Here is a 16,265-nt window from a genome sequence, read left to right as displayed (position 1 = left end):
CCCAGATCCCCCAGTTGTGTTCTCAGCCCACAAAGCAGACAGTTGACTGGCATCTGAGAAGTTCCCTGTGAGACAGGGCCATCTCAGGCCACTGTGAAAGCCACTGCCAGTCCTCGGGAAGTCCCCCAATGTCCCCACCCTGAGACGGAGTCACCCCTGGGCCTTCTCACTCTCCACCCTCCGCCGCCACTCCTGGCTCAGGGTTGGTGCTTAGAAATGTTAAATAACAATAATAATAATAACACGTCTGAATGTGACGCTTTAATGGCCAATCTGTCATTTTCCTACTTCATTTCTGAGATTTTAAGAACTGTGTCCTTCCTGCACAAAACATCAGGGTGCATTTATATTAAAAAATGAAACTAATTAAAATGTTTGAAAACCATAAACCACAGCACCATAAAACAGCAGCAGCCCTATTCTTCCAGCCGAAAAAGATTTTTCTTCTTCATTTTGTGGCCTGCCCTGGTGAGCAGACTAGTGGAGGTGGGAGCCTGTGGGCAGCCGCGCTGTCTCTGAGCAAGGCCCCCGGTTCCCTGACTCTGGCGGGATGTCCGAGGGAAGTGAGGCCCGGGCAGAGGGCTAAACTCCGATATGGGAGGCTGCAGAACAAGCTACCCTTCAGGTCATCAGAACTCAACCCACTTAATTAGGGCTTGTGTCTTTGGAGAGGTTTTCAAAGCCGAGCACCCATGCTGAAACACACAGTGATGCCGTCGGCCCCGCAGTGCGAGCCAGGCGGGGGTGGGTGCAGCATGAGGTTGATGGGCTGTCACTGCCAGTGACCAGCATAACCTTCACCACGAACGGGATGCCCCAGATGGGGAGGGACACTGTTTTCACAAAAGTCCATACCAAACGTCCAGGCCTTAAGAACCTTCTCTATAAACCAAGTGGGCACATTTGCTGAAGGACTAAGGGATAGGGAAATCCAGTGAGGTACCCCATGCCCCCATGCTGGGAAGGCAGGCAGGTGGCGTGGTGGGGACCAGCAGAGGACCAAGCACTGAAGGCCCAAGTTTCACTCAAGCTGCCCTCAGGCAAGAGGGGTCTGGCTCCCTCTGAAGAACACGGGAGCAACCAGCAAGACGTCAGTGTTTAAATGTTTACGCTTTGTATTTTCTCAGGTGAGGGTCCATTTCTCTAAAAAAATCGCCCTCCAGGAATTTCTTTAGAAAACTAAAGTCATGTTTCACACACTGCCATTACCACCTCCAGCAGTTACAGAGCACTTCCTGTTTGCCCAGTGATGGGCAAGTTTTTTTTCACCCGGAATTTCCCAAATTCATACACAACTCCTGTAAGGTAGTTTTGCTGTTGTCCTCATTCTACAGATAAGGAAAATGAGGCCACAGAATGCTTAAGCAACTTATCAATGATGTGAGCCCAAGGAGGTCTTTCCGTTTAAGGCCTGTGTTCTTTCCAGTTCGTGTACTGCTGTGCATGGAACCACGGGCTCATACTCCTGCCCTGGCTGGTCTCACCTGCGTCAGATTTGGGGCTTGGAGCTGATGCAGGGCTGAAATGTGGGACATGAGTGGAGTGGAGGTGCAGAGGTGGGGGGACAAGCTTGGTGAGTCATGTGCAGGGGGGATGACCAAGAACCTTAAGCCACTTTACCTTCAGGGCCAGTTTGTAGTAATTGCCCTCTTTAAAGTAGAGGCCTGACAAGATCAGATTTGCAGTGGTGGGGAGAATGGATGGGAGGGAGTGGGCAGACTCAGGGCAGGGAGGCAGTGATGGGGATGGAGATGGAGGGGTGATGCGGATGGTGATGGGCGGTGATGGAGATGGAGGGGTGATGGGGAAGGTGAGGAGAGGTGATGGGGGTGGAGATGGAGGGGTGATGGGGATGGTGATGGGCGGTGATGGGGATGGTGATGGGCAGTGATGGGGATAGTGATGGAGAGGTGATGGAGATATAGAGGGAGGATGCCAGTGGCTTACACAGCTGCGTGGGTGGTAGCTCTGGCCCTGAGCTAGGAGTTCTAAGGGAAGGAGCCACTTTGAGGCTGAGGAGGTGGGGTTTAATTCTGGCCATTTTATATTTGAGGCTCTTGCAGATATCTAAGGGCAGACATCCAGGGAAAAGAACTGGGAGTCAGAGGCATGGACTCTGAAGTAAGAAAAGTCTCAGTTCAAATCCCATTCCTACCACTTATAAGCGAGTGCCGAGCAAGTTGCCCAGGCTCTGAAATTCCATCTCGTGTGCAATGGGGATAATTGCTGGCTTCCCACACAGGGCAGTTGTAAGAACTGAGGCAAAACATGTCCAGCTTTTGGCAAGGTGCCTGGACCTCCACAGATGGTTTGAAAAACAAAACAAAAGAACCACCACCACCACAACACAACTATCACCACAACCACCCACAAACAAAAGGTGGGTTGGAGCCCAGGACTGTTTAGGGCACAGGTTCTAGATTTGAGAGCATCAAATGCAGGAGATGATTTTTCATCTCACGAAAGCATAGCAATTGCTTTGTAAAATGCCCTACTTTGGGACCCCTTGAATCAGCGAGGAGCTAGCACATTTCAATACGTACTGAATTCATTTGTAGGCTATTGACTACAGTCATGGAGATGCCACACGGAGAACTAGGCAGTCACGGCACTTCTCTGAAATGGAATATATGGCCATGGAAAAGTGGAATATGATTTTCAAAAGTGCACAACTGTTTTTTTGGTAAAGCGAGTGAATTTTCATGACTACACTTTCTTCTAACAATTCAGTTTAATAATTCAGCACATATTTATGGAGCACATAGCAGGCCAGTGTGAGGTGCTAGCCATGCAAAACCTAAGAAGACAGGATCTTTTGTGTCAAGGACCCACATTCTAGAGGGAGAGAGAGACAGAGAGGGGAGGGCCACACCGGGAAGGCCATGGTTTCAACAACAGATCACATCCACGGAGCATGTCCTGGACATTTGCATTATTAATTCGTCTCATCTCCCCCACAACCCAGTGAGGTAGACTACCATTATCCTTTAACAAAAGAGGAAACCAGGCTCTGAGAGGGTAAGTAACTCGCTAAAAGTCATACAGCTAGAAAGTGGAAGAGTCGGGATTCAAACTCAGGCGGTTTGAACCTGGAGCCTGGGCTGCTCACCCCTTCTCTGTGCTGGCACAGTGGTGTGCCATGGACTTACATGTCTGGTGTGCTTATACATCGGGTGTCCCAACGAGGACTGATTGATGTGGTTGGCTGACCAACTGATCATTTCACTCTTCACATGAAAACCTTCTGGCCTGACTGCCTCTCAAACTGCACACACCTCCTCCTCTTTCCAGTTGCTCCCAGGCATGCCATCCAAAGAGGTCAAAGTTGAAATCCTGGAACAACACCTCTAAGGACATGGAGGAAATCACTCATTTACCAACAGCCAGCTGCTCAGAACTGCCCACAAACTTGGCCACAGTCACAGGAGAATTTCTCCAGCCCCCTGAGTCCCTAGATGGGGATGAGGCAGGGTCAGCTATGGAGGGGCTTGTGAGCAAAGCCAGAGAGGCGGGGTGAGTGTCCGCCTGCTCTGCCCAGCTCTGCACACAGGGCGAAGGTTCAGTGCTACCTCCTCCACTCTCACATTTTTTTGGGAGCAGCCACTCCTCTGTTCTGATTCAAGTTCTTGGCTTTGATAACAAAAGATAGAAAGAACGTGGTCTTAGCCAGGAAGCCCCATTTATCTTTCACAGGCCACGAGGAGACAGCAGAGGTCTGCGCTAAGGGGTAGCACAGCCAGCAGGTGATGGATCCTCTGGGTGGCAGAGCAGGACCAGGAGGCCCACTGGAGGTGGGTGTCCCCATGTCATCAATCGGGGCTTGCTCCACCAGGGCTGACGTGGCCGATGCTTGGCCAGCTGCCTGACCGTGGACGTATGCTGTTCAGGTCTTCCCCACTGAGATAGCCAGAGGCGGGCGGGAGAGGTGGGGGGAAGACTGCTCCTGACTCCGTGATGCCACCAGACCCCACCTGGGCCCGGGCTGCAAAGCATGAGTTCCCGGGACTGGAGAAAAGGGAATATCCAGACTTGGGAAAATTTTGCTAGCGTTGGATGTGGCAGTTACTAATTTCTGCTGGAAGAAAGAGTCTTCTTGGAAGTGCGATGCTCACTCTATGCAGCCTTTGGCCCAGCCAGGTGCAGACTTTCCCCACAGCCGTGTGAGCTGTCAGATCAACGGGGCCCCATCCGCCCGGGGAGCGAACTGCTGGGATCTCGAAATGGATACACCCAAATTCCGAGCACCAGTTTCTTCCTCAATTATTTACAAGGAACACGATGCAGTGGAATGGAATCTAATTCATAACGCCTCTTTAATGCCTTTATAACACAATATTCACAACGTTCCCTTCTAATCTCAGCAGATGACAAGTTGCCACTATTGAATTCCCATTAATATGAATTATGGGTACAATATTTTTTGCCCAATATCCTCTCCTCAGCCTAATATTGCGGGCGAATAAAAAATCACACCCTCAGCATATTCCTGACACACGAGGCGATGGCAGCGTGGAGCCAGTCTGCACCTGGCTGGGTTGGAGGTGCCATGCTGGGTGGTCGGCAGGCCACGCCCAAGAGCTCGGTTGAGGTGAGCAGCGGTGGCTTCCTCCCTCCCCACCCCTCTTCTCAGGGTCACGTGCACCATCAGAATCCCAGCTGTTCCCACCCCAGGACAGGCCTAGCTTTCATTAGGGCAGCATCGGGTGGCGGCAGTGAGCTGGACGGCACATGTTATGTACTGAGGTTGATCACGGCACCTGCCTCACACAGTCGCTGTGGGATGCAGTGGGTTAACGCCGGTGAAAACACTTAGACCCCTTGCCGGCCCACAGTGAGCACACAACAGATGTAGTGATGATGGTGGTGGCGGTGGCAGCAACCCCAGGACACAGCTAGGGCCCTGGCTGGCCAGCAGCCCTGAGTTGCTTCGTAGGATGGTTTCTGGGTGTGTGAGGTGAAAGTGCACAGTGTGTGTAGCTTGGGGAGCACCCTGGATGCTGGTGAGATTTATAATTGCTGCCGAGCACAGCATAGCTGAGGCCTCACTCGCAGTCCCAGCTCCTGGGCTGCTAGAGAAAATGAAAACAAACACACCCTCCAATGGCTCCAGCATCTCCTAGGACCTTCCTTCTCCGGGGCCTGGCCCTCCCACTGTGCTTGGCAGTAACCTGCTGCAGGTAGGGGAGCCGAGCATCTTCCCAGGGCCATGGGACTCCCATGTGAGTCAGGATAGGGACTCCTCAGTGACACCAAGGCTGCCCTCCTGGGGGCTGGGCCACCCTCCCATTCCTTGGGGTTCTGGCCCACATTTCAATCAAGCCCAGGTCGGTCTGTGTTAAGTGCCAGCATTTGATTGGCCTCCATTCTAGCCGCTGTGATTGGCGCTCCCATGGCTCTTAATAAAGGAAATTCCTTGGTGAGTCAGGAACCACTCCCTGTTTTTACACTGATATTTCCCCTCTCTCTTTTGATAGCAGGGCATTTATTTATTTAAAAATATTTTTCGTTGTGGTCATATATATACATATGACATGAAATTTGCCATTTCCCCCATTTTTAAGTATACGTTCGGTGGCATTCATTACATTCATAATGCCATGTAACTGTCACCACTCTTCCAATACTTTTTCATGACCCCAAACAGAAACTCTATCCATTAAACAGTAACTCCCCATCCTCCTTTCACTCAGCCCCTGGTAACCTCCAATCTACTTTCTGTCTCTATGAATTAGGGCATTTATTTTTATAAAGCTCTTCTGCCTTCCTATTTCATGTGGACCTCACAAGAGCCCAGTGAAGTGGGCACTGTTGTGTCCAGATTTTAGGTAAGGAAACTGAGTCTTGGAGAGCTTAAGTGCCCTGCCTAGAGGTTGCTCAGCCCAGTGAAATGTGGATGTGGACCTTGAACCCCATATCCTGACCCCAGCCTGGGGTTTCCCCCTTAGTCCAGGGATGGCTGGATTTCCCTCAGACAGAAACATGGCCCCGGAAAGTGTGGTGGCTGTAAGCAATGCCCTAGTGTTGGCATTTAGGGAAGCGGCAGAGAGCAGAATCCCTGTAGACAGCAGCGAGTGCTGAAATAAATGAGTAACAGGTAGAGGATAATCACAAAGGCCAATGCAGCCATTTTCAGTAAGCCAGTGTGCCAGGCGAGGTCTGGGAGATGGAGAAGACATCCTCACTGTTGCTTGGGAGCCAGTGTGCCAATGGAGGCAGTTTAAAAAAAATTTTTTTTTTTTTATACAACCAGCAAATGTGTTAGCTCAGGTAACAAAAGCCCAGAGGTAGGCAGGGATGCAGCATTAGGGTGCCGGTTCCATATTTCCGAAATTCTCTTATTTTTCCTATGCCTCATGTGTTGGCTTCATCCGCAGTCTTGTAGCATGATGGTTATAGCGGTTCAAGGCATCACGTCCAGACACTACAATGTCCAGAGGAAGGATTTCCTTTTTCTTGTGACTCTTCCTTAGAAGCAAGAAAACCTTTCCCAAAGCCCCCAGATAGGATTACTCTCATGTTCCACTGGCCAGAACTGGGTCCATGACTCTTCCTAAACTAACGTTGGGTAAGGGGAATGGTATTACCACACTTGGTTTTGAACCATCATAATCCTAGCAGGGACTAGGTTTCGTTTTTCCCAAAGCATAGGAGGTGATGGATACCTGAACAGAATGGAGGCTGGGTAGACCGCCAGCAACACCCACTACAGACCTCCAAGTTCACTTTGTCAGGCCTGGTGTAGTTCTCTGGCATCTGCACAGTGAGAGCTCCTGACCCACCTGCAGGCTTGGTCATTCTACCTCCCTATTCCTGCCCCCTACCCCTTGGCCTGCTGGCTTTTGGGCCACATCTCACCTGAGGAAGGAATTCTTTAAGGAGTAGGTCATGAATCTGGATCATGTTCAATGCCAGTCTGGCACTGAGCTGGGCAGAGCACGGAGCACTATAGTTGCTGGCAGCCCAGGGAGGGGCATGGGGAGACACTTGGTACTCTAGGAACAAAAGAGGACAGCAAGCTGAATTGAGCTGCCCCGGCCTCAGGAGCAGGACTGGAGGAAGGGCCTCGTGTGGCAACAGAAGAGCATTTTCCTTAAGGACATCAGCCAAGGATTTAAGTCAAGGGAGGGAGGTTCTGATGACTGGCCTTCTGCGATCCCGGTGTGCACCTTGCTTTACTCCCAGTTCCCAGGACTCCTGTCATGGAGCCAGAGGGTCCAAAGTATTCGCCCATCTCCTCCATGAAACAGCAGGAGAAGGGTGGCTGGGAAAGCGGGACCCCTATCGCATCCATAGGAGAGGCGTGTGGCCCGCGTCTGAATGCACACTGATGCTCTGCTGAATTCTCCCGGCCCTTTATTTCCCAGAGCGAAAATGAGGCTCCCTGCCTCCGGGTTCTATAGATGCAGATTCCAATGCAAATGAAAATGTCCTGACTAGTGGACACTGCAGCAGAGCTGCACAGACAGCTCTCCTAAGCCTTCATTTTAGGGCCTCAAATGCGGTGTTGAAACTGATGGATAATCTGCTACGTTACATCAGCCTCGCTCTGCAGGGACTTCACAATGACGCCTCTCCGTGGCATTATGCTTTGGGAGGACTCAAGCCAATTTGGCTGCCTGTGTCATGACAGTGAGGAAAACAGGGATAGGGCCAGTCTGGGTTTGCAGGAACTCTTCCTCACGGAAATGAAACTAGATCTGTAGGAGCTGATGGTGAACAAATGGCACCGAGGGGCATTCAACTCTCCTTTTTATGTTTATTTCCCTGAGTTATTTTTAGCGTTACAGACAGTTTCCAGTTAACAAATGGGTTGGGTTCTGAAAGTTCATTTGTAATTTGGCTGTTTAGATTTCAGAACATACTTTCCTTATAAAAAACAATGTTATAAATGGTGATGAGATTCCCAGGCTAGTTCTCCAAAGCCTATTTAACCCATAATGTAGCTAAAATACTGTCCTTCTGCAATGAAAAAATATTGTTCAATTGCAACATGAGTAATTAAATGAAAGAGGGAAAACCATTAAAACTGAATAAGAAGTAGATTTATGTTCATCTGGAATGATGCTGTTTGCAGAAAACCTAATTTAATTTAAGGTGAGGCCTTTTCCAAGGGCTTTTTTGGGAACTGCACGAGATTTATCCTATTAGGGAGAAAGAGCTGTGACGCTGTCCGATCGGCAGCTACTGAATATTTGCATCATGTCACTGGCTCCCTTTCCTGATTTTAGGCTCAACAGAAAGTCTTCTGGTCAAAATTTGTTTTCCTACGTGGATTCTCACAGGGAGAGATTCACTGGGCAAAGTCTGTGAAGGTGGTTTCCTTGGGGTGGATTTTTTGATTTTGAATCGGTAGGTTCTCCTCTGTCCTTGTGAGTGTCCCAGGAACAGCGGTGCCCCAGTCCCACCGACTCTGGGGCAGTGACGGGATCAGTGTTGGAGCCTTCAGGACCGAGGTCCAAGTCCTGGCCAGTGGTGGATTCTCAAGCTAAATGCATCCTGCGAGGTTCCCTGGGGGCCAGATGCAACGCCTTCTCCCTGGCAACACCTTCCTCACCAGTGTCTCCTTTCAGGCCTCCCTAGGCAGCCCCTGGTGTGGATGATGTGTGTCACCCAGGTGTGTGTAAGTCACGAGTGTCCCAGGTTGATTCTGTTCACCAGGCCACACAGAGGAGAGGAGCAGATTGACCGTGTTCTTTCTGTTTGAGGCATGTGAGCCTTGGCTGGAAACGAGAGGGTGAATAACTGCGTTTAAGCAAGTGTGCTGGCAATGCTGCTGGGGAGAAGGGGTATATTGCAAAAATGATCCCAAGTGCTTCCCATCCCCACCTGCCTGCCCCTTTGCAGTGGGGTGTTGTTGCACCTCCTAGTAAGAGGCAGGGTTTCTTTGAATCTGGCTTGGCTGTGTGACTGCTTTGGCCAAGAGGATTTTAACCAAGAGGATTTAAGCAAATGGGTCTCAAGCAGAGGTTAGAAAAGCACACGTGACCGAGCCTTGCCCTCTTGCTGCCCCTGGAAGCCTGAGACCCTCATGTGAACACCGCTGCGGTAGCTGGAGAGAGGATGACAGGTCCACGAAGCACTGAGACGCCTTGGCTGACGGCTGCTACGCATAGGTGTGTAAGCGAGGCCATCCCAGATGAGCCACCAGCCCCCAGCCACCACGCAGCTGACCACAGACAAAGGAGACAGCCCAGCAAAGATCAGCTCCGCCAGCCCAGTGCCACCCAGAACTGCCAACCAACCCACAGAACCAGGATGGTTTTACACCACTCAGTTTTGGGATGAATGTTACCCTGCAAAAGCTAACTTGCATGCACAACTGGCCCCAGCCAAGCACATCTTCTGAGAACCTTCCTTTGGAATCCCCAGCTGCCTGTTATCCAGACTCTGTCTCAGCCCTTACAAATAAGAGAAAATAGATAAATTTCTCCCCTCTCTTTGCCCCCTTAATCAGAAATTTAAGAAATCAAGCCACTCAGGTCTACCCTCCCCAAACTGTAGGCTTTGAAAATGGATACCGGGGAAGCCATGACATTTTTCACTTTTGCACACACTTCGTGACTGATGGGTGGGTTTGGACTCAATGAAGATACAACCAAAACTGTGGCGGCCACTTAACGTGCAGGCGAAACCCATTAGCTCGGCACGAACACGCACAGGTCGTCTTGCGATGCATTTTCAGTGCCTGATAATGTATCATGAGGGAGATCACAAATTCTCATTCACGGAGCAAGAAACAGCCTTCTGGAGAGAAATCACGCACAGTCTGGAAATGCACCATAAACGGGGGCTTGAGTGATTCCCCCAACTGAGCCCACTCAGTAGCCTTTGGTTTTCAACGTGAACACAGGAGGAAAGAGAGGTCTGCCTCTCGTTCTGTAACTGTGCAAAAGCCGCCTTTATCCGTTCGTGGACCCCAGAACCACAGGAGTGGGGGTGCTGGATGGGGCCCTGTGGTCATTCACATGATCCCCCATGGAAACCCCAGCTCCTCTCCTCCAAGAGGAGCATTTCTTCAAAGAATTTAGGGTGCAGGAGGAAGACGTTGTCTCTGGGGTTGTCTCTATGATGACAGACATCCCCCCTGAAAGCCCCAGATGCTCATAAATGTCAAATATCTGAGTGTTTGGTGCTGTGAGGATGGAGCCTGCAGATCCCATGGCCCCTTTCGGTTTTCCTTGGACCTGTGACACAGGCTAAGTTTCTCTCTTCCCAGCCCAGATTTATTTTCAAGGGCTTAGTGCCAAGGAACGATGGGAATGTTTCAGCATGAGTGCTTCTGACCACGAGGAGAAAAAGCCCCTAATACATTTCACAGACATCAGCGAGGATTCTGCAAAGTCCATTCTTTCAAGAACAAAATTGCATTTTATGAAGCCGTCCCTTTTCTGTTTCATCTGTCAAGCAGGTTTGCTAAGAATAATTTAAATTTCATGCAGCAGCAACTGCAGGGCAGCGGTGTTTCCTTTCCAGCCCATAAACAAGCCTGGCCGCCAAGTCGCGTTTCTGCTTCTCAGCAGCAGCCCCCCTCCCCCGGGGCTCTGACTGCCTGGAGCCCAGAGTGCTGGCGGGGCTGGGGGGGAACGGGGTGCCCTTCCAGCTTTCAGCTTTACCTCCTGCCTCATCAGTCAGCGGAGGGGATGGTCCAATAAGCCCCTCTACAGCCTACTAGCTCCAACCAACAGGGGGCTTGGTCTCCTCTCAAATGTATGAATACTTGGTTGGACCGACCTCTGATTTACCTTTTTAAAATTAACTTTTATTGAGTGCTTGACAAGTGGCAGGGTACTATTCTGTGCTTTTCTACACATATTGATTTAACCGATCCTCACACACCTCCATGAGAAACATACTATTATCATTCCCATTTTATAGACAAAGAAACCGAGGCTTAGAGATGTACTCAGCTCCTACGTGGCAGAAGATTCAAACCCAGTTCTGTCTGACTCAAGAGCCTGAAGTTCTCACCAGCTGTGCAATGTTTAGTCGACATAATCTTTGGCCTAAATTTTTCCATCTATAACACATGAGGTAAATATACCCATTTCCTTGCCAAAATTCAGTGTTTGCTGTCAGCTAGGTGGGTGAGAGGATGGGGAGAGTTACCATAACAATGCTGTAGTGATGGTTACCATGGTGAATGCCTGGTGCCAGGCAGCCTGGGGTGGAGAAAGGAGCCAGCTCAGGCCCATTCTGTTTCTCCCTCACTAGGTGACCTCTGTAAGTCTGTTTTCTCCAAGTCTCACTCTTCTGATCTACAAAATAGAGGCTGGGTGGCATGGTTACTCTACTTCTCCTGGGCTCTGTGTCCTAAGGTTCAAAAGCTGATCTTGGCCCCAGGGAAGCAGTTTAATGGTCTGGGAAATGAGTGAGTGTGTGTGTGTGTGTGTGTGTGTGTGTGTGTGTGTGTCTGTGTGTGTTTGTATGTCTGGCTAGGCCCCCCATACCTCAGTGGCCCGGGAGGCTTGTCTTGTTGGCTGTGTGGCCTTTCATCAAAAACATGTAAGAAATCCTTAGGTCATGGAAAAAGGCAGAAACTGAAAAAAACCAACTTAGGCCTGAAGGCAGCAGTGACGGAAAGAATTGTCATCACCTCCCTAGTCAGCCGCTGGGAGCCTAGCCAGCCTTCCTTCACCCTGGAGAGCTGGGACTGTCCCCCAGGGCTTGGCAGAAGCAGCCCCAGCACGGGGCAGGAGCCTGCGGGCAGGAGAGGTGAAGGGGCAGGCCGTCCTTATATTAGTGGTGACGGCCTGGGGTGCCCCAGGCCCACAGCTGCCAGAGCATGTGATGCTCACCCTGCTCCATGCCCAGCCCACTGGGGATGCACAGGCCTGACAGTGCTGACACTTGTCACCATGCTGGGGACCTTTCTCTGAGTCCTCAGGGGTGGATCTGGCTCACACGTGGCCCTAAACCCTTCATGGAGGAGGCCACGCCAAAACATTCAAGCAGCCTTTACCACTCAGGGCAGCAGGTTGCACACGGAGGGGAACAGCTCCCGCCTCCCCCACCGTCCACAGAGAGGGCCTTGGCCCTGTGCGCACACTGGGCTTTCTTCAAGGAAAGGGCCCCGTGGCTGAGCAAAGCTCTAAGCTCCCTTCCCTCCACCACCTGGCTTACCAGGTGGTGCTGACTCTGTAGAGTTTGAGGCAGGCTAGATGCCCTCGTCCCTCCAGCCCGTCCTGCTGCTATGTCACCCTGGTAACGTCACAAGTCAACCTGAGACCTCACCACTCACAAACCCATTTCCTTTCCCTGCCTGCTTGGTGCCCAGCTCCTGTTTCTTATTTGAAGCCTTACCTTTCCCTCTTGGTGAGGCTAGAAATGACCACCTTCCCTTACAGGGGCATGGCCTCGTCCCATAGGCCTCCCCTGGGTGACAGTGACTGTGGTGGTGACAATAGCACCTGTATAGGACTTCTGTGTGCTGGGCTCAGCTCTGAGCACTTTGCACGTGTTTTAGCACATATAATCCTCCCAACAACTCTGACAGGCAGGCACTACTACCTATTCCTATTTTTTTCCAAAGTGAGGCCCAGAGAGGTTAGGTAACTTGTCCAAGGTCCCCCAGCAAGCACGAGATAGAATGGAGTTCAAATCCAGGCAGTCTGGCTCCAAAATCTGTCTTCATCTACTCCACCAAGCTGCCTCTGCCAACAACCTCAATGGGAGAGACATTCTCAGGTCATTTGGTCACACCATCCAGGCCACAGATTAGTTATATCCTGGCCCGGGAGCTCCCGGAGGGCAAGAGCCAGCCCTTGGCTGCTCAGTGAAGACGCAGCTAGTTGACCAGGGAAACCACAGATCCCTCAGTTCAGCCTGCCTGTCAGTTGATGTGGTCCTGGTGTGGGTTAGACAAGGAGGCTGGGGGACAGGCTTCTGGGAGGTTGGCAGCTAGGTCAGAAGGACAGAAAAGCACCACTGCCCAAGTTCAATCACAGTGCCCTGGACAGAAGCCACTGATGGCTGCCGTCCTCCCTCGCCACACACACTCAGTTCTCCTGAGCACCCCAAAGAACCCAGAGTGTGATCAGGCACTTTTGTTTGACTAGACAAGCCCCTACAGGTATGAAACTGGGCTGGAGATGGTTCTGGAGAGAGACATGCCAAGGAGCTGGCTGTCCTCACAGGCATGAACTTTTGCCCCCTCTCCCCTCCCAGCCGCCCCGCTCAGTCCTTGCCCAGCTGTTGTTTTTTTGTTTGAGGCCAGTTTCCTTTCCTCCTATGTGCTGTGGTTTGGGGTCCAGCCAGTTAGAGATGGTGACTATCAAGCTGCCGGGAAGCAAAGCAGGAGCTGTGTGAGCAGGGCGAGCCCTCACCACGAGGACACTCCATTTCCCTTGCTCGGAGTAGTCCAAACCCCTGCCCTGAGGCGCAGCCTGACGCTGTCCCTAAAACATCCCTGAGAGGGCAGAAACCATTAAGTGGACTCCCTGGTCCAGCTCCTCTCCCCTCACCTGGAGCCCCCCAGCAGTCAGCTCCCGAAGCTGCCATTCCCCAGATGGCCAACGGCTGGCCTTGCTGAGTGGCTGCCAGATGTGGCCGGCAGGGCAGCCGGCGGGGTCACTGGCTGGGTCCACTGGGCAGAGGTCACTGCATTGGAGCAGTCCTGGGGGCTGGCGCCTGGGGAGGAATGTGTTTGGCTGGTCTGGGGGCATCGTGCCCAAATAATCCTCCATCTCCTCTCTGCCGCCCAACATTCCTTCCCTCCCCACCTCAGTGGGGGTGGTGTTTTCATAACAGGAAAATAAAATCAATAAGGCACTGCAGAAGATGTCAGTGTGCTGCGAGCTGGCCTCCAATAGCTCCATTGTCTCGGGCCTCCGCCGGGCTCTGCGCCGGCAGCACTCACAGTTATTAATGGGAAGCAGGGCTGAAAGGGAGTTTTGAAAATCACAGAGACAAAGGCGCAGCACACCTGGAGTGCGACTTTCCAACATCACCGCCACCTCACAATGGCTGGGGCCGGGGCTCCCCCGCCTTTAACTTCTCTGGCAACTTTTATGAAAGCAGGAAAGAAAAGACTAGACACGCGCACACACACACGCACGCACGCATGCCGCCCTGAGAGGGTTCCTGGGAGGCGGCTCTGAATGGCTGGCAGAGGCAAAGGCGGCCTGCAGAGCCCCTGCTTGCCCAGGAGACAGGATGGCGATGAATGGGCTTCCTGCCACCGGCCTGGGCCCCGTCCCTCAAGGGGCTTCGAGCAGCGTGGCGGGGACCAGCTCGGCCCGAAGCCAGGCAAGAGCCTTGGAGACATTTTCATTTCCATGTCGCAGCTGGTAACACAGCCTGCTCTCTGCTTTCGTTCCCGAGGCTGGAGCCGCCTCCAGAAGATGGTGAATGATCTGAAACTAACACCCCTGAGGCCTGGGTCCCCGAGGGGGGTCCTACTGGGACCTCCTCCCACAGACTCCCGGGCCACCGTGTCATCAACTGTAAAGCGAGTGACAAGTACTGATGTCAGGGCTGTCTGAGGCTTGGAGGAGACAGGGACGTGAGCATTCTCAGTAGTAATAGTGGTTATAAGTAGCAGATTTATGACCACTTAGGACTTACTGCTGATCAGTATCTTCTTGCAAACCCAAGTCACGAGTGCCCCCATGGGGACTTGCCTGGTCCACAGTCACCTATTGAGGGAACCTGTACTGCCAACTTGGAGTCTCACTGTCATTTCACTGATGAAATGCCTTTAACCAGCAGAGTATAGGACAATGCACAGCATCTGCATCTTTGTACTAGTTAGTCACAGAGAGAGGCACTATGGAACATAAAACCATGCCAACTTTAACTTAAATACTGGCCCGGCCCAGCTCCAGGGACACCCACACGGTGGAGAAGCGCTCAGGCTGGGGAGCCTGCAGGGAAGCAGGGCCCCTCTGACCGGCGCCTGTTCAGAGAGGACGGAAGCCCTTACCTTGGTGGTGATGGCGGAGGCAGAGCTGGCCACGAGGCTGGTGATGGCCTCGCCACTGCCGGTGGTGCAGGGCGCGGGGGCCGTGGCGGGCGTGGGCAGCCGGGAGGGCACCACGGGCAGCGGCAGGAGGCCCGGCCGGGCGCTGAGGCTGCTGGCTGTGCCGCCACCGGCTCCGGCGGTGGCACTGCAGATGCTGGTGGTCCCATGCGTCCCGTTGGCACTCCACTCGCGGCGGTCCCAGCCCACTCGGTAATCTCTTTCGAAGCGGCTGTGGTGCCGGGACATCTCGGTGGGCCGTGGCTGCTCCTCACGGGGAAACAGAGGCCGGACCTGCTGGCACAGAGTGGAGAGGAGGGCAATTTAGACAAGCGGCAGCCCTGCAGGCATGCGAGGAGGACAGCAACGGCCGCCAGCATCTATTAAGCGCCTTCTCTGTGTGCATAAAAGGGCTCTCGAACATGAGCTCATTTCATATTCACAGCAAGCCCACAAGGCATGGATCATTAGCCCCCATCACAGACGAGGAATAAATGATTTGTCCAGGATCACATGGCAAAAGTGTAGTCAATGAGATTTGAACCCACTCACAGTTGAAAGTAACGCTTTTCATTCTGCTGCATCACCTTGTCCTGGACGATGCAGGTGTGTGCCTTTCAGTTACAACTGGGGTTTTACCCCTCCATCCCCACTGTGCAAACAGCTCAGCCCTGTGATGGGGCGAGAGCATCGACGTCTGTAGGCTCACTTTGTGGTGGTCTAGGCCTTTGACATAGATCTCATTTGATCCTTAGAGTAGCTGTGAGTTGGCAAGCTCCACCCCCACCCCTTTACGGACCAGGGAGCTCATTGAGAATAAGTGATTCCCTTGAGGTCAGGGAACTGGGAGGTGTGAAAGTGGCCAGGATCTCCAGCCTCCAGACTGTAGCTCAATGCAAGACTCAAGTCTGAGAAGGTGTTAAGCCTCCGGGAGTAAAGAGTTCTCTTTTGTCACCTACGACTCAGTGGATGGCGCCAGAGTCCCCGGTGCTCCCTGGCTTCTGTTAACCAGACCATCTCCCACACAACACTCCTGAATATCCAAACATAAGGCCCTCAGTGTTGTCATGGGGACCTAGACACACCAGATACCCTGAGGGCCTCCTGCATCACCAAGGATCGCATTTTGCTCAGCATGACAATGACTTGCCTGGCTCCCTGCCAGCCACCCTCAGTCAGGAAGGAGGTAAGGATACAGGAGAGGCTGTCTCAGTCTGAGAGGCCACAGCAAGGCAGAGGCAGATGGGAGAGAAAAGGCAGTGCCAAGGCACCGACGGGTGGGTTAGGGTGGAGTCTGCTTGCCCACCAC

General features: G+C 52.3%; 1 protein-coding gene across 5 annotated transcripts in view; it reads right to left on the bottom strand.

Moving 5' to 3' along the window:
* The window catches only part of KLHL29 (kelch like family member 29), a 295,226-nt gene that overhangs the window by 117,759 nt on the left and 161,202 nt on the right, over positions 1 to 16,265 (bottom strand). For 4 of the 5 annotated variants that reach the window (XM_074341727.1, XM_074341725.1, XM_074341724.1 and 1 more), the window contains one exon: positions 14,921 to 15,250. In XM_074341727.1, the coding sequence (XP_074197828.1) occupies positions 14,921 to 15,205 (285 nt within the window). In that variant the 5' untranslated portion in view covers positions 15,206 to 15,250. Of the gene's footprint in view, positions 1 to 14,920; positions 15,254 to 16,265 lie in introns of all 5 variants that reach the window. The other variant, XM_074341726.1, reaches the window with a different exon arrangement.

The sequence above is a fragment of the Camelus bactrianus genome, chromosome 15, assembly GCF_048773025.1.
Source record: "Camelus bactrianus isolate YW-2024 breed Bactrian camel chromosome 15, ASM4877302v1, whole genome shotgun sequence".
Classification (NCBI taxonomy): domain Eukaryota; kingdom Metazoa; phylum Chordata; class Mammalia; order Artiodactyla; family Camelidae; genus Camelus; species Camelus bactrianus.
The sequence above is the reverse complement of the archived record's forward strand: the minus strand, read 5'-3'. Positions and strand labels throughout refer to the sequence as shown.